General features: G+C 38.5%; 3 protein-coding genes across 3 annotated transcripts; all 3 read left to right on the top strand.

Moving 5' to 3' along the window:
• The first annotated feature begins 652 nt into the window (after positions 1 to 652).
• LOC125141262 (endonuclease domain-containing 1 protein-like) lies at positions 653 to 11,849 on the top strand. The gene is made up of 4 exons (XM_047814128.1): positions 653 to 796; positions 1,497 to 1,603; positions 9,474 to 9,819; positions 11,265 to 11,849. The coding sequence occupies exons 3-4, from the start codon at positions 9,517 to 9,519 to the stop codon at positions 11,847 to 11,849; spliced, it is 888 nt and encodes a 295-aa protein (XP_047670084.1). The 5' UTR covers positions 653 to 796; positions 1,497 to 1,603; positions 9,474 to 9,516.
• On the top strand, positions 1,757 to 2,998 carry LOC125141189 (endonuclease domain-containing 1 protein-like). Its single transcript, XM_047813416.1, has 2 exons — positions 1,757 to 1,937; positions 2,231 to 2,998. The coding sequence occupies exon 2, from the start codon at positions 2,240 to 2,242 to the stop codon at positions 2,804 to 2,806; it is 567 nt and encodes a 188-aa protein (XP_047669372.1). The 5' UTR covers positions 1,757 to 1,937; positions 2,231 to 2,239; the 3' UTR covers positions 2,807 to 2,998.
• A 4,450-nt stretch (positions 11,850 to 16,299) lies between the features above and the next one.
• LOC125141184 (endonuclease domain-containing 1 protein-like) lies at positions 16,300 to 18,171 on the top strand. The gene is made up of 3 exons (XM_047813404.1): positions 16,300 to 16,452; positions 16,647 to 17,020; positions 17,162 to 18,171. Exons 2-3 carry the CDS (start codon positions 16,715 to 16,717, stop codon positions 17,771 to 17,773), a joined length of 918 nt encoding a protein of 305 aa, XP_047669360.1. The 5' UTR covers positions 16,300 to 16,452; positions 16,647 to 16,714; the 3' UTR covers positions 17,774 to 18,171.
• The last annotated feature ends 467 nt before the right edge of the window (positions 18,172 to 18,638 follow it).

The following is an 18,638-nucleotide window of genomic DNA, read 5'->3' as shown; positions in this document are numbered from 1 at the left end:
TTAAAAAATGTGCAATATTACCTGTGTGCAATATGTCTTCAGTGTAACCACTACTCCTTTTTTTACATTTTTGTTTATACTGTATATTATATTATGTCTTTATTCCTTATTCTCTTTATTTATATTTGCTGCTGTAACAGAGAAATTTACCCATTGTGGGATGAATAAAGGTATAGCTTATCCTATCTTATCTTGTCTTATCTTATCTTATCTTATCTTATCTTTATATATGTGTGTGTGTGTGTGTGTGTGTGTGTGTGTGTGTGTGTGTGTGTGTGTGTGTGTGTGTGTGTGTGTGTGTGTGTCTGAATATGAAATTGATGTTACTGCAGTAAGAGTAAGACGCAACAGCTTGCTGGTAAATCTCAGAAAACACACATACACAAGTGTGTTATTCATCTTATACCAGAAACACTCATCACTATTTCCCATTTAAATTTTTACTGAATGACCATCATACACTTCTGTTTATAATAACGTTTCTGTTGTAGAACGTCTGTGAAACATTATAGCATCTTCAGCATAAATAACTTTCCTATTTAACTTTATTTAACTTGGTACACTGAGAGACTTGGCAGTGCTGATGTGTGTATAAGGTGTTAGTTTCATCAATAACCCCATTGTAACATGTGACCAGTCTACACGACAGCAGTGTTATAAAAAGGCGAGTATCTGAGACAGGAGAGCGAGAGACCAGCCGGTTCTTCTACAGATAAAGATCTCTGTACAAAGATCTCCTCCTGTGATCATCTCACATCTTCTACTGAACTCCAACATCAAGTTCCAGCAGCTTGTGGTGAGAAAATCTTATTCTCTCTCTCTCTCTCTCTCTCTCTCTCTCTCTCTCTCTCTCTCTCTCTCTCTCTCTCTCTCTCTCTCTCACACACACACACACACATTCTCTCTCTCTCATTCTCTCTCTCTCTCATTCTCTCTCACTCTCTCTCTCTCTCTCTCTCATTCTCTCTCTCTCTCTCTCTCTCTCTCTCTCTCTCATTCTCGCTCTCTCTTTCTCTTTCTCTTATTTTGGGGGAAAAATCTATTCTATCTGATTGTCTTGTTTAAATAACATTAACAAAGGTCCAGATTCAAAACCAAGTTTTACTTCAACTAGCAGACTGAAGAGTTTCCTAACTTAGAACAGGACCAGAAAACACCACAAACACCCGACTGTCTGAATATGAAACTGACTTTACTGCAGGACGAAGCAGCAGCTTGTAGCTCAACGGTCTGCGTTCATGATAATCACAATATTAACTTTACTCATCAATATTACTCTATATTACATTACTTCACTTTACTCATCAATATTACTCTATATTACATTACTTCACTTTACTCATCAATATTACTCTATATTACATTACTTCACTTTACTCATCAATATTACTCTATATTACATTACTTCACTTTACTCATCAATATTACTCTATATTACATTACTTCAAGTGCTAATAGTAAATGCAGTAAATAAATCTTCTTCTGTTCATCTTTAGGACTGCAGGTAGATTTCTGCTCTCCATCATCTGGTGCAAACTTCACACATTCTTCATCACACATTCATCTCACACACTCTTTATCTCACTCTCATCACACTCCTCATCTCACACTCTTCCTCATCACACACTCCTCCACCGTGTGTCAGGATGAAGCTTCTCGCTCTGGTGCTCCTGCTCTCCACTTTCTCCTCACTGACCCTTACGAAGGTTGTGACGAATTTTCAAAAGTCTTCTTGTTCCAAGCCCAAATGGTAAACAAATCTTCACCCGACTGTTTTCAAAGGCTATCAGTATAAGCAGATTTGTCAGTGCCTGAACAACAAATACACATTTGCTACGCTGTATGACACGAAGAATAGGTTCCCCGTCTACTCAGCCTACACCTTCTTAGGGGAAAAACAGACAGATCGGAACAACGTGTGGAAAAATGAACCACAGGTGAGTGAAGTGTTTGACACACAGAGTTTGACTGTACTTAAGAAAAACTCTAGCAAATCATTACATATAATTTGTTTGAAAATGATTTAGTTGTTTTTGAATGAGTCACTCAGTTGTAAGAATCAGTCACTGAGTCAATTCATTATTTCATCTCATTTCCTGCAGTGTTCGGTTCATGAGTTAAACATCACTGAAAACCTTTTTTCACAAACCCTCTTTGTCTCCGACTCCAGTAAATAACGTATTTATGAGTTTTCACTGACTGACACCTCCTTTGTCTTTCTTCATAACAGCTGGAAAACATGAGCAACGATCCAGCAATGGAGAAGATCTCTGATAAAAAGATGTATGGGTATTTTCACCAGGCTGTGAACAGAGACTATATAAAGAGTAGAATTCCTTATACTAGAGGTCATGTGTTTCCAAATCAATATGCTGCTGATCGGAATCAGGCAGGCTCCACCTTCACATTTACCAATATAGCACCACAAGCACAACACAGCAATGAAGAATGGGAAGCAGAAGTAGAGACACCGATGAGGGGAGAGATACAGAGAGTGTGCAGACAAAACAATAAAATCGAGGCATTTATAGTGACTGGAGTAGTTCCAGGGAATAAATGGATACCCATAAGGAGAAACGATAAGAGATTTGATAAAGGCGTTAACATTCCCCGTTTTTACTGGACTGCGTTCTGTTGTTACATCAATAGGGACACGACATTTTCGAGAGCCTACCTCGTTCGGCAAAATAAACGGAACCCCAAATCTTATGAAATAACCCGTTTGAGTGTTGATATGCTGAACGGACGCCTCAGCAGTCTGTATAAACAGGATTTCAAAGTATTTGGTGATATGTGTTTGACTTGAGTACAGTCCGAGCTCGTTCCATCTGTTTCTCTGGTTTGACCTAAAACTGCTTCATCAAATTACTTCAACAAATGTTTATAATGAATCAGAGAATCTTTGGTGTGCTTTACTTCACCTGCAGAACCTGATTATATTCCTGTAACAGAACGTCCTCAAGTGTTTTATTCCTCTTATCCTACAGCATTTTCATACAATTACACTTTTCTGTGTTAAAGAAAGACACGTCTTATTTTTCATCTCTTTGTAGTTGTGTGACTATTTTTAAATGAGTTGTATTGTAGAATTAGAAGGAAACAGACTGATACCAATCTGTTTGTTGTATTTCTGTATCATTGGTACATTTCTGTCTGTTAAATCTCCTGCAGATCTTTAATAAATCTTCATTACATCAGACTGAACAGTGACACTTTCTGTACACAGGATTTATTATTGGTAGTGTTTGAATGTCCAGCAGGTGGCGACATTTCACTATTGTGTACAGAGAGAGCTGTTTGTGTGTGTGTGTGTGTGTGTGTGTGTGTGTGTGTGTGTGTGTGTGTGTGTGTGTGTGTGTGTGTGTGTGTGTGTGTGTGTATGTGTGTGTATGTGTGTGTGTGTGTGTGTGTGTGTGTGTGTGAGTGTGTGTGTGTGTGTGTGTGTGTGTGTGTGTGTGTGTGTGTGTGTGTGTGTGTGTGTGTGTGTGTGTGTGTGTGTGTGTGTGAGTGTGTGTGTGTGTGTGTGTGTGTGAGCGTGTGAGCGTGTGCGCATGTGGGGATTTTATAGAAACACTACCTAAATATAGGTAACAGCTTTTCTACTACTAATAATAATAATATTAATAACAACAACAACAATAATAATAATAATAATAATAATAATAATAATAACAATAAAAGGTAAATTGATTGCATCAAAAAAAAATTTTTTGTATTTGTCATTGGTTCCTTGTGTGTATTTCACCCTGAGTTTTTGTACGTTGTTTGTTGTCTGTAATGGCTGTTTTGTGTGCTCATGATTTGCAGCCTGTTTTGCTCTTGCCTGGATTACTTTGTGCTTTTGTTTCATTAAAATCTTCTAATCTCATTTGCATCATCTTCTTCATCATTCGTGCCTGCCGGGTCAGTGCCTGCTCATGTCATGCCTGGTGGGTCAGTGCCTGCTCATGACAGCAGAGCCTTCAGCAGTCATGGACATTATTCCAGAGTCTCCAGCCTTTAAGGGGGTCATTCCAGAGTCTTCAGCCACCATGGATGCCAGATCAGAGTCTCCAATTGTCATGAGTGTTGTGTATGAAGACGTCAACTACATCGACAAATAAAACGGTGATAAGACATTTTGCTCGTTGTGGTTAATTCAAAATGCACCAGTCACATCGGTGATGCAACACAACATATTTTTATAAATATTTATATACAAAATTTATAAATTTATGGCATCTGTACATTTATTTTACCACAAAGACAACCTGTTATGCCTTGCCCAGCTTTTAAACCCTGACAAAAACATTTATCAAATAGAACAAATCGCGTATCAGCTGCAAAAAGAAGAAGATCAAATAAACTTTGTTGATGTTTTGGGAATCATTTAAACTGTAAAATTGTAGTGGTGTTCAGTTCACCAAACAAAGCCGGATATAAATTATTATAAAAATATAAATATGTTCAATGATTACTAATGCAGATTATGGCTTCAGTAATCTATTAATAACTTCGATTCAACTTTGATTACTATATCAGTTATTACTTTATGGTTTAAGAGAGGACATTGATCAAAAGTGCCCCCAGATGGTAGCTCAGTGGTTAAGGTGTTGGGCTACTGATCGGAAGGTCATGGGTTTGAACCCCAGGTCCACCAAGCTGCCACTGCTGGGCCCCTGAGCAAGGCCCTTAACCCTCAGTTGTAAGTCACTCTGGATAAGGGTGTCTGCTAAATGCCGTAAATGTAAATGAAATACTGTCTCACCGAGGTTCAGTTGTCTGAGGCCCAATACGTTTAGTGCGTGGATCCTCCACACTATTTTCTGTATGAATAAATACGGGCATAGAGCACCCTCTGGTGAATGGACCTTTAAACAGTTCCTAATAAGTCCCAACCGATTCTAACACACTTCAAACGATTCCTAACATAGGTTCTAACAGGTCCTAATGGTTCCTAACGACAAGTCCTAACAATTCCGAACGGGGCAAAACAGTCATTCGAGGGATATGGGGCGGGTCAAAAGAATCACTGGATTTTTATTTGAGAATTGACAAACATTGTATGTTTGTGAAAACAAAAATAAAAAAGGTAGTGTGTGATTGGCATTTTCTGAATTCACTCTCTCTCTCTCTCACTCATTTTCTACCACTTATCCGAACTACCTCGGGTCACGGGGAGCCTGTACCTATCTCAGGCATCATCGGGCATCAAGACAGGATACACCCTGGACAGAGTGCCAACCCATCGCAGGGCACACACACACTCATACTACAGACAATTTTTCCAGAGATGCCAATCAACCTACCATGCATGTCTTTGGACCAGGGGAGGAAACCGAAGTACCCGGAGGAAACCCCTGAGGCACGGGGAGAACATGCAAACTCCACACACACAAGGCGGAGGCGGGAATCGAACCCCGACCCTGGAGGTGTGAGGCAAACGTGCTACCCACTAAGCCACCATGCCCACCCTTTTCTGAATTCATATATTTAGAATAATTTTGTTGATGCTGTTATTGAAACTACTGAACTATTGATCATTCATTATACAAACTGCATCTGTTTATCCACAGACTGTTTATGACTCGGTGTCGTTTGTGATGACATACAGTCACATCAATCAGCTGCGTTCAAACAAATGTCTTGATGCAAAAGATCACATGGAGTTCACATCTCCTCTTTAGTATCGCAGAGTCTAACTGGAGCTGGAAAATCTCTAGATGTCTCAGGATTCTCAGAGTCGGCCTCATCTCTGTGGAGGTCCAAAATCTTCATCGCACAGAAGGTCATGAATGCATGAACTAGCTTCTCAGCATCAGATACAGAAAGGATGTTTCTCAGCTTGGCAACAAGGTGGGAAAAGGCTTGTAATAAACTCTTGTGTGATCATATTTTCTGTTTTCTCTTTCGGGAAGTACGAAAACTAAAATTTCCCAGGAACACTGATGAGCATGTCCAACAGTCAATTCAGGGGAACTTTAGAAAAATTGACAATCCTCCAACACCTTGCTTGTTTGCTTTTACATGGAAATAGATATTAGTAGATTCCCTAAACTCCAGTTTTCAGTATGAAGTCTTTGCTTTTCACTCTTCAGTGTACATCAGTTTGTCCTTCTCTCTTTTCCTTTGTGTTGGTGTCCTGGTCACATTTCAACAGCTCATGAACAGAATCTCCACCTTCACACAAATTCCTGTCTGTGTGGATGACATTATTATTTATAAATTGTGGAGTTCATATACGTGTGTGTGTGTGTGTGTGTGTGTGTGTGTGTGTGTGTGTGTGTGTGTGTGTGTGTGTGTGTGTGTATGTGTGTGTGTGTGTGTGTGTGTGTGTATATATATATATATATACAGTATATGTGTATGGGATGAAGGTGGTTGTCTTGAGACACATAGGAAGCACTACTCAGGAAAATGTTGAAGATGTCAGGAAAGACATCCGCTAGCTGTTGTGAGCATTCCCTGAGCACCCTGCTGAGAATTGCTTACTTAATAGCTCGGGACAGTTTGGCCCTTGCTGTTCTTAGGGCTGCCCTGTCCCCTGTTCTGAAGGCTAGATCTCTAGTCTTCAGCAGTGCACGCACTTTAGCAGTCATCCATGGCTTCTGTTTGGAGCGTGTGGTGATGGTCTTGGAGACGGTCACGTCGTCAATGCACATACCGATGTAGCTGGTCACTGATGCCGTGTAGATGTAGACTCCCTGAAGATGTTCCAGTCAGTGCACTCAAAGCAGTCCTGAAAAGCAGAGGTGGCTCCTGGATTTCACCTGCTTCAGAACTGGTTTAGAGTCTGACGAGGGGTCTGTATGCTGGAATTAGTATAACAGAGATGTGGTCCGCATAGCCGAGATAGGGGCGGGGCTCCACATTGAACGCTCATTGAACGTATGTTTTATAACGTAACAGTTCTTTTGTGAATAAAATATATATTAATCGAGTCAGGAAAAAGTTTATAGTCTGGTGGGTTTCCTTAGGAGTCGAAAAACTCTGAGTGTTGTACCAGTGTTCACCCAGCATGTGTGTCAGATGTGTGACACTGCAGATTGCAGACTTGGCCTCTGTTGAATGCTTCTCTGTGACTTTCCGAGCAGTGCAGTGTGTGTAAACCTATTCCACAGAAATCTAAAAATATGCAAATTATCCTAAATCTGTACAAACAAATAAAGAGTACACTGCTCTTAATGCTCCTTCTGTAAAAGGAAGCAATTAACATATGATTCTTATTGCCATTTATTAGCTGAGAGTGTGTTTGTGTCACACAAGACTTTTTAACTATCTACAACATTATTCCTAAAGAACTTTTAGGCTACATCTCTGTAAACAAATGACAGCATTACTTTTTATGACCTCGACACATACAACTTTAAAAATACACCTGTACAAACAAATAATAAACTTTATTTTTTATGAATTTGATCTCTTAATCTTTATGATCTCCTCCTGTGACCATCTCACAAATTTATGATAGCTGCCATGACCTTTGTCCTTCAGGGGTAATAAAACTGTCAAGATTAATTTGTTGAATGGTGTATTGTATTATTTTGTATTATTTGTAATGTATTAGACTTTACAATCAAAGATGCTCCCAGTGAACCAGTCACCATAATACACACTGTTATTACTGTTTAATTGAAATGACAACAATAACAAAGTATTTTAAACATGTGCAATAACAGAAATTTTGAAAAATGTGCAATATTACCTGTGTGCAATATGTCTTCAGTGTAACCACTACTCCTTTTTTTACATTTTTGTTTATACTGTATATTATATTATGTCTTTATTCCTTATTCTCTTTATTTATATTTGCTGCTGTAACAGAGAAATTTACCCATTGTGGGATGAATAAAGGTATAGCTTATCCTATCTTATCTTGTCTTATCTTATCTTATCTTTATATGTGTGTGTGTGTGTGTGTGTGTGTGTGTGTGTGTGTGTGTGTGTGTGTGTGTGTGTGTGTGTGTGTGTGTGTGTGTGTGTGTGTCTGAATATGAAATTGATGTTACTGCAGTAAGAGTAAAATGCAACAGCTTGCTGGTAAATCTCAGAAAACACACATACACAAGTGTGTTATTCATCTTACACCAGAAACACTCATCACTATTTCCCATTTAAATATTTACTGAATGACCATCATACACTTCTGTTTATAATAACGTTTCTGTTGTAGAACGTCTGTGAAACATTATAGCATCTTCAGCATAAATAACTTTCCTATTTAACTTGGTACACTGAGAGACTTGGCAGTGCTGATGTGTGTGTAAGGTGTTAGTTTCATCAATAACCCCACTGTAACATGTGACCAGTGTAGGTGACAGCAGTGTTATAAAAAGGTGAGTATCTGAGACAAGAGAGCGACAGACCAGCCGGTTCTTCTACAGATAAAGGTCTCTGTACAAAGATCTCCTCCTGTGATCATCTCACATCTTCTACTGAACTCCAACATCAAGTTCCGGCATCTTGTGGTGAGAAAATCTCTCTCTCTCTCTCTCTCTCTCTCTCTCCTTCTCTCCTCTCATCGCTCTCTCGCTCTCCTCACAACACACACACCACAGCACATTCTCTCTCTCCTCTCAGTCTCTCTCTCTCATTCTCTCTCACTCCTCCTCCTCTCTCTCTCGCTCTTCTCTCTCTCTCTCTTCTCTCTCTCTCTCACACACACAACACAACACTCTCTATCTACTCATCGCTACTCACGGGTCTCACTTCTCAATCTCCTCTTCTCATCTCCTCTCTCAGCTCTCTCCTCTCTATCGGGGGTGCTCTATCATCACTCCTATACATCGAAATATGCTATCTGCTCTTCTCTCCTTCCCTCATATTTCTCGCATTCTCTCTCTTCTGCTTTCTCTCTCCCTCTCCTCTTCTCAACTCTCTACTCCAGGATCGCTCTCTCTCTCTTTCTCTTATTTTGGGGGACAAAAATCTATTCTATCTGATTGTCTTGTTTAAATAACATTAACAAAGGTCCAGAATCGAAACCAAGTTTTACTTCAACTAGCAGACTGAAGAGTTTCCTAACTTAGAACAGGACAGAAAACACCACAAACACCCGACTGTCTGAATATGAAACTGACTTTACTGCAGGACGAAGCAGCAGCTTGTAGCTCAACGGTCTGCGTTCATGATAATCACAATATTCACTTTACTCATCAATATTACTCTATATTACATTACTTCACTTTACTCATCAATATTACTCTATATTACATTACTTCACTTTACTCATCAATATTACTCTGTATTACATTACTTCACTTTACTCATCAATATTACTCTATATTTTATTACTTCACTTTACTCATCAATATTACTCTATATTACATTACTTCAAGTACTGATAGTAAATGCAGTAAATAAATCAAACATTTGTGTTGTGGTTCTTCTGTTCATCTTTAGGACTGCAGGTAGATTTCTTCTCTCCATCATCTGGTGCAAACTTCACACACTCATCTCACACACTCTTTATCTCACTCTCACACACTCCTCATCTCACACTCTTCCTCATCACACACTCCTCCACCGTGTGTCAGGATGAAGCTTCTCGCTCTGGTGCTCCTGCTCTCCACTTTCTCCTCACTGACCCTTACGAAGGTTGTGATAAATTTTCAAAAGTCTTGTCCCATGTTCTTCATCCGAAGCCCAAATGGTAAACAAATCATCACCCCGACTGTTTTCAAAGGCTCTCAGTATAAGCAGATTTGTCAGTTCCTGAACAACAAATACACATTTGCTACGCTGTATGACACGAACAATAGGATCCCCGTCTACTCAGCCTACACGTTCTTAGGGGGAAATCCACCAATTCAGAGCGAAGTGTGGAAAAATGAACCACAGGTAAGTGAAGTGTTTGACACACAGAGTTTGACTGTTCTAAAAAAAACTCTAGCAAATCATTACATATAATTTGTTTGCAAACGATTCAGTTGTTTTGAATGAGTCACTCAGTTGTAAGAATCAGTCACTGAGTCAATTCATTATTTCATCTCATTTCCTGCTTCACAATGCAGTGTTCAGTTCATGAGTTAAACATCACTGAAAACCTTTTTTCACAAACCCTCTTTGACTCCAGTAAATAACGTATTTATGAGTTTTCACTAGTGTTAATTTCGTCAGACGAGACGAAATATGTTCGTCAACAACCTTTTCTTTTCATGACTAAGACGAGACAATGACAAGACTGCACCACTGTCCAAAAACGTTGACTAAGACTAAATTAACATGCACTATTGTTGACGAAAAAATACGAGACAAAAATGTTAAAATTTTCGTCTACAATTGTCTCTGCGCTCCGTCTCTACGGTTACAATCCTTTCGGTCCATGGCAACGCTCTGTTTTTCATGGCAACGGTGTGTTATAGTTAGCAGCGGTCTGTTATCAAGAAATAAAATAGTGTGTGCGTAGAAAAAATTCGTCCACACGCCGCTCAAAAAAAAATAATCCTGAGCGCAAGTCCACCGTCTAGGCGGCTTTTTGGGTTAAATTATATTTCCTGTCGCTGTGCAGGCGCTTTTATTGTGCATGACAGCTTATGTCCAGATGACCGGTCTTTGCATTATGATTAAAAGCAGTATCAGTAAAGTAAAACATGTGATGTACAGTCAAGTTCGAGTGTATGCACTGTTTAAATGAGTGTTCTCAACTTCTCACTGATACTTTTGTGATTCGCAGAGTTTTGACAAGTTTTATAGCCTTGATATTGTTTCTTATTCAAAAGTGGTGACAGAAAAAACTCTTTACCCCCAACCTGAAACCTCTTCCCCTGTCACAATCACATCATAATCAAAATGAATAATTAGGCTTAAAAGCAAATGTATATGTAAGGGAATCAAGTTTAACTATTACATGTAATATTGCTCCAAATATCATCAATAATGGTGTGTGCAATACCATGTATACTTGCATTAAGTTGGTAATTTACTATATATACACACTCACACACACACACACACACACACACACACACACACACACACACACACACACACACACACACACACACACACAGTACACCTGCAGTTTTGATCTTTGGCTTTTCATTAATCAGCATTATGTTATTTTAAAAAAAGACTAAAATTTTTTGACTGAAACAACTAAAATTGAAAGACTTTTAGTCGACTAAAACTTGACTAACAAAAAAAGATATGTGAATGACTAAATATGACTAAAACTCACAAGGACAATTGGCCCAAGACAAAGACAAAGACTAAATTAAAAATAGGTGATGAAATTAATACTAGTTTTCACAGACTGACACCTCCTTTGTCTTTCTTCTTAACAGCTGGAAAACATAAGGAACGATCCAGAAATGAGGAAGATCGCCAATGATGAGATGAATGGGTTTTTAAACCAGGCTGTGGACAGAGACTTTATAGAAAATGACATTTATTATTCTAGAGGTCATGTGTTTCCAAATCAATATGCTGCTGATCAGAATCAGGCAGACTCCACCTTCACATTTACCAATATAGCACCACAAACACAACACAGCAATGACGAATGGGCAACAGAAGTAGAGACACCGATGAGGGCAGAGATACAGAGAGTGTGCAGACAAAACAATAAAATCGAGGCATTTATAGTGTCTGGAGTAGTTCCAGGGAATAAATGGATACCCATAAGGAGAAAGGATAAGATAATTGATAAAGGCGTTAACATTCCCATTTTTTACTGGACTGCGTTCTGTTGTTACACCAATAGGGACACGAAAATTTCAAGAGCCTACCTCGTTCGGCAAAATGAACCGAACCCCAAATCTTATGAAATAACCCGTTTGAGTGTTGATATTCTGAACAGACGACTCCGCAGTCTGTATAATCTGAATAATCAGGATTTCAAAGTATTTGGTGATTTGTGTTTGACTTGAGTACAGTCCGAGCTCGTTCCATCTGTTTCTCTGGTTTGACCTAAAACTGCTTCATCAAATTACTTCAACAAATGTTTATAATGAATCAGAGAATCTTTGGTGTGCTTTACTTCACCTGCAGAAACTGATTATATTCCTGTAACAGAACGTCCTCAAGTGTTTTATTCCTCTTATCCTACAGCATTTTGTCACATTTACACTTTTCTGTATTAAAGACACGTCTTATTTTTCATCTCTTTGTAGTTGTTTTGACTATTTTTAAATGAGTTGTGTTGTAGAATTAGAAGGAAACAGACTGATACCAAGCTGTTTGTTGTATTTCTGTATCATTGGTACATTTCTGTCTGTTAAATCTCCTGCAGATCTTTAATAAATCTTCATTTCATCAGACTGAACAGTGACACTTTCTGTACACAGGGTTTATTATTAGTAGTGTTTGAATGTCCAGCAGGTGGCGACATTTCACTATTGTGAACAGAGAGAGGTGTGTGTGTGTGTGTGTGTGTGTGTGTGTGTGAGTGTGTGTGTGTGTGTGTGTGTGTGTGTGTGTGTTGTGTGCGCGCATGTGGAGATTTTATAGAAACATTACCTAAATATAGGTAACAGCTAACCACCATTAATAATAATAATAATAATAATAATAATAATAATAATAATAATAAAAGGTAAATTGATTGCATCAAAAAACATTTTTTTGCATTTGTCATTGGTTCCTTGTGTGTATTTCACCCTGAGTTTTTGTTTGTTGTTTGTTGTCTGTAATGGGTGTTTTGTGTGCTCATGATTTGTGGCCTGTTTTGCTCTTGCCTGGATTACTTTGTGCTTTTGTCTTATTAAAATCTTCTAATCTCATTTGCATCATCTTCTTCATCATTCATGCCTTGTCGGGTCAGTGCCTGCTCACGTCATGCCTGGTGGGACATTGTTCCAGAGTCTCCAGCCTTTAAGGGGGTCATTCCAGAGTCTTCAGCCACCATGGATGCCAGATCAGAGTCTCAAATTGTCATGAGTGTTGTGTATGAAGACGTCAACTACATCGACAAATAAAACGGTGATAAGACATTTTTCTTGTTGTGGTTAATTCAAAATGCACCAGTCACATCGGTGATGCAACACAACATATTTTTATACATATTTATATACAAAATGTATAAATTTATGTCATCTGTACATTTATTTTACCACAAAGACAACCTGTGTTTTGCCTTGTGCGTTGCCCAGCTTTTAACCCTGACAAAACCATTTATCAAATAGAACAAATCACTAATCAGCTGCAAAAAGAAGAAGATCAAATACACTTTGGTGATGTTTTGGGAATCATTTAAACTGTAAAATTGTAGTGGTGTTCAGTTCACCAAACAAAGCCGGATTTAAATTATTTTATTATAAAAATATAAATATTTTAAATGATAACTAATGTGGATTATGGCTGCAGTAATCTATTAATAACTTCGATTCAACTTTAATTACTATATCAGTTATTACTACAGTATATGGTTTAAGAGAAGACATTGCATGAAAAGTCCAGCAAACTTGCATTACCTTCTGAAGGACACTGAAATATTATTGTAGTAGAAATTTTAAATAACATGAGTGTTATATATACTTTATAATAAATTCTGTGTGTCAGACTATGGAGGGAGATAACAGGAAACCCATGTTCCTGCCATAAACATTCCTGCCACAAATGTTCCATGTGTTAAAAGGATGATAACTAAGGGGAGTGTGGGTGCACATGCCTGATAAGATCTGACTTTACTGAGGGACTGAGGTCACATAAACACACATATCAACACACACAATACAAAGTTACACAAGCACACACCTAGGGGATAAAAGGGAGATCTGAATCACTAATCTTTGCCTCTTCACTGTGTAGACTTCTGCACTGTATGGAAGACGCCTTTTGCTGCAGCAAAATAAATATCATTTTTATTTCTTTGCTTTTACCACCAACTCGGTTTCTGACTGTGTTTTTTATATGTAGATCAAAAGTGCCCCCAGATTATCTCTGGTTGAAAAGCTGCTAAAAGACAAAAAGGAAAAGACAGAAGGGTAGAAATGAAACACTGTCTCACCAAGGTTCAGTTGTCTAAGGCCCAATACGTGTGAATGGACCTTAAAACAGTTCCTAATAATTCCAAACTGATTCTAACACACTTCAAACGATTCCTAACAGGTCCTAATAGTTCCTAACGGCAAGTCCTAACAATTCCGAACAGGGCAAAACAGTCATTCGCCGAACCAGGGATATGGGGCGGGTCAAAACAATCAGTGGATTTTTATTTGAGAATTGACAAACATTGTATGTTTGTGAAAACATAAATAAAAAAGGTAGTGTGTGATTGGCATTTTCTGAATTCACTCTCTCTCTCTCTCTCTCTCTCTCTCTCTCTCTCTCACTCATTTACTACCGCTTATCTGAACTTCTCGGGTCGCGGGGAGCCTGTACCTATCTCAGGCATCATCGGGCATCAAGACAGGATACACCCTGGACAGAGTGCCAACCCATCGCAGGGCACACACACTCTCATACTACAGACAATTTTTCCAGAGATGCCAATCAACCTACCATGCATGTCTTTGGACCAGGGGAGGAAACCGAAGTACCCGGAGGAAACCCCCGAGGCACGGGGAGAACATGCAAACTCCACACACACAAGGTGGAGGTGGGAATCGAACCCCCAACCCTGTAGGTGTGAGGTGAACGTGCTACCCACTAAGCCACCATGACCCCCCTTTTCTGAATTCATATTTAGAATAATTTTGTTGATGCTGTTATTGAAACTACTGAACTATTGATCATTCATTATACAAACAATGCATCTGTTTATCCACAGACTGTTTATGACTCAGTGTCAGTTGTGATGACATACAGTCACATCAATCAGCTGCATGAAGACTGCAGTTAAACTGCTGGACACGACCAAGACGGTATTATTAACAATAAACAACACTAATGTCTCGTCTTGGTGAGTTGGGCTTCTGTTCCACACATTCACGTCAATAATAATAATAAATAAATGTGTAATATATACTTAGTGAGCACTTTATTGTAAATATATGTGTACTATAAAGACACACACATTATATACATACTGTATATACATACATAATGTGTGTGTTATAGAATAAATTGCTAGAAAAAATAAAAAATGTTTGAAGTTAAATAAATGTTAATTGAATTAAAAAGAGTCTTTCCACTGTTCAATGGACATATTGACTGCTCCGGGTGTGTGTTCACTGCTGTGTGTGCACTTTGGATGGGTTAAATGCAGTACTTAGCCGTATGTCACGTGACTTTCACTTTCACTTTCATATAATGCTTTTTTCCAGTTACACCCATGTGTTCCCCCAGTTTTAGCATTCATCAGTCAAACAAATGTTGTCTTGATGCAAAAGATCACATGGAGTTCATATCTCCTCTTTAGTATCACAGAGTCGAGCTGGTAGATCTGTAGATGCCTTAATTAATGTATTTTCTGTTCATGAAATGTGCAAGTCTGATGTAATAGTGAACAATATTATGGGATGTATTATGTGTACGCCTGACTGACGCCTGAGTCTACAGATACAGACAGGATGTTTCTCAGCTTGGCAACAAGGTGGGAAAAGGCTTGTAATAATCTCTTGTGTGATCATATTTTCTGTTTTCTCTTTCGGGAAGTACTGAAACTAAAATTTGAAAAATTTCCCAGGAACACTGAGGAGCATGTCCAACAGTCAATTCTGGCGAACTTTAGATAATTAATGTCCTGTCTTTCACACTCCTCCAACACCAATCTGCTTGTTTGCTTATAAAATAGATATTAGTAGATTCCCTAATCTCCAGTTTTCAGTATGAAGTCTTTGCTTTTCACTCTTCAGTGTACATCAGTTTGTCCTTCTCTCTTTTCCTTTGTGTTGGTGTCCTGGTCACATTTCAACAGCTCATGAACAGAATCTCCACCTTCACACAAATTCCTGTCTGTGTGGATGACTTTATTATTTATAAGCTGTGTTGTTCAGTGGTATCTCAGCTGTTAAGACTCTGGGCTACTGATTGGAAGGCTATGAGGTCAAATCCCAGCACTACAATGCTGCCATTGTTGGACTCCTGATAAATGCCCTTAATTCTCAACTGCTCAGACTTTTTTCTGAAACTGTAATTTGTTTTGGATGAAAGAATTGGCTAAATGTGAATTTCCAGCAGTTTACTGGAAAATTACAGGAAAATATTCCATATATATTTTCCAATAATCCAAATTGTCCCATAACAACATATCCACAAGTGTGTTATTCCTCTTACACCATAACAACACAGTGTTGTTCAGTTTAAAAAGTTTCTGAATGACCATCAGAAACTTTATCTGTTTATAATTACACTTCTGTTGTGGAACGTCTGTGAAACACTGAGAGACTTGGCAGTGCTGATGTCTGTTAGTTTCATTATTAACCCCACTGTAAAACGTGACAGCAGTGATATAAAAAGGCGAGTATTTGAGACAGGAGAGCGAGAGACCAGCCGGTTCTTCTACAGATAAAGATCTCTGTACAAAGATCTCCTCCTGTGATCATCTCACATCTTCTACTGAACTCCAACATCAAGCTCCAGCAGCTTGTGGTGAGAAAATATCTCTCTCTCTCTCTCTCTCTCTCTCTCTCTCTCTCTCTCTCTCTCTCTCTCTCTCTCTCTCTTTCTCTCTCTCTATCTCGCTCTATCTCTATCTCTCAGTAAGTGTGAATCGCTTTAATTGATTGTGGGTTGAAGCACTGAATCTGTATCTGAGAACTCTTCTGCTATTTTGTCCCATGAAGATTTCTGCTCTCCTGAGATCAACATCACACACTCTTCCTCACCACACACTCCTCCATCGTGTGTCAGGATGCAGCTCCTCGCTCTGGTGCTCCTGCTCTCCTCTCTCTCCTCACTGACCCTGACGGAGGTTGTTAATTCTTTTAAACAATCCTGTCCTAACTTCTTCATCCGGAACCCGAAAACAACAAATGACTTCATCGTCCCCACTATTTTCCCTGGACAACAGTATAAGAAGATTTGCCAGCGCTGGGACAACAGCTACAGGTTTGCCACCGTGTACGACACTGTGAGGAGGATCCCTGTTTACTCGGCCTACACACTCTTACAGGCAGGAAAGACTGTCCGCAGAGATGAGTGGAAAATTGAGCCTCAGGTCAGTCGATGTGTTTAAATATTTCATTATTTATTCAATAACATGTGTAATGTGTTTTATTTATCATGTAGAGTGTGTTGAGTGAGCTGATTTATATCTTTGTGTTTAATTCACTACTCTTTCATTTCTCCTCCATAACAGCTGGAAGATATTGAAGAATATAAAGACTCGAAAGAGATGATTGATTCCCCGAGTACAGCATCAAAGACATTTAACCAGGCCGTGTACTCTGATTATTCATGTACAGGGTTTACTAGAGGTCAAGTGTTTCCATGTCGGTTTACTGCTGATCAGGAACAAGCAGATTCCACGTTCGCTTTAACTAACATAGCTCCACAAGCACCAGCCAGCAACGAAAAATGGGTTAAACGGGTGGAGACCCCGATGCTTAATGACATAAATAAAAGCTGCAAACGTGACAAAAATCACCTAGTGTACATTGTGACCGGAGTCGTCCCAGGGAGGAACTGGATGAACATGACAAGAGATGGAAGAGAATATCAAGAAGGAATTAACATTCCCAGTCATGCTTGGAGCGCTTATTATTGCCGCAATATAAAAGATCCTAATAATTTCATAGTGAAGGCCTACTTAGCTAAAATGGAGAGTTTTAATCTGAGACACCCCGACATTAATAGGCTGGAATCAGAGCTCACTGAACTGTATAATGTTACGAATAGGGATGGTAAGGCAACACCCTTCTATGTGTTTCCAGGATTAGACTTAAACTTACGTAACAAATCGTTTTTGTAAAAAAAAAATCTGATTAATCATCCACAGTTAGAAACATTGAAAAAAATCATGTACTAATTCAAGGCTTTTATTTACAGCTAATTACACACTCGGCTGGATTAATGATAATATCTGATCTGTTCTAGAGAGCAATCTCTATGGTTACGGTGTGTATTGTTGGTGTGTTGTTTTATCTCCATCATCACAAAAAGGGGTCCAGTCTGTGTGTCAGCATAAAATTATTCACTATGTTGAGCTTTATATTTCTTTAACACATTTACACTCTTTTTGTGCTTTTTAAACAATCCTGGTCAGTTTGCTGTTCTTGCAATAAAAGCTTCTTTTAAACAATGTGGAAATATATTTTTAAAATTTTAGTACATTTATTTCTGTTAATTTTCTTGCAAGTCTTTAATAAAAACTTCAGTGTTTGCTGTGAAAATTGTTATCTCGCTTCGTCATTTTAACTGAAGAGTGACATTCTGTACAAATGATTTATTATTATTATTATTATTAATAGTAGTAGTTTCTGAGTTGTCCAGCAGGTGGCGACATTTCACTACTGTGTACAGAGAGAGACCTTTTCTCTCTCTCTCTATCTCTCTCTCACTTGTGTTTGTGTGTGTGTGTGTGTGTGTGTGTGTGTGTGTGTGTGTGTGTGTGTGTGTGTGTGTGTGTGTGTGTGTGTGTGTGTGTGTGCCTGCTGTATGAATAATACCTAAACAGAACTATATCAGCTGTATATCAAATGTATTATAACAAAAAAAAAAACGATTTTATTTATACATAAACTATAAGTAGAAAATAATTATATATTTTACATTTTAATATATATATATAAATATATCACACTGAACTCTGACTTTTCATTTCACTGTAAAAATAA

This window comes from Tachysurus fulvidraco, chromosome 5 (assembly GCF_022655615.1).
Source record: "Tachysurus fulvidraco isolate hzauxx_2018 chromosome 5, HZAU_PFXX_2.0, whole genome shotgun sequence".
Classification (NCBI taxonomy): domain Eukaryota; kingdom Metazoa; phylum Chordata; class Actinopteri; order Siluriformes; family Bagridae; genus Tachysurus; species Tachysurus fulvidraco.
The sequence above is the reverse complement of the archived record's forward strand: the minus strand, read 5'-3'. Positions and strand labels throughout refer to the sequence as shown.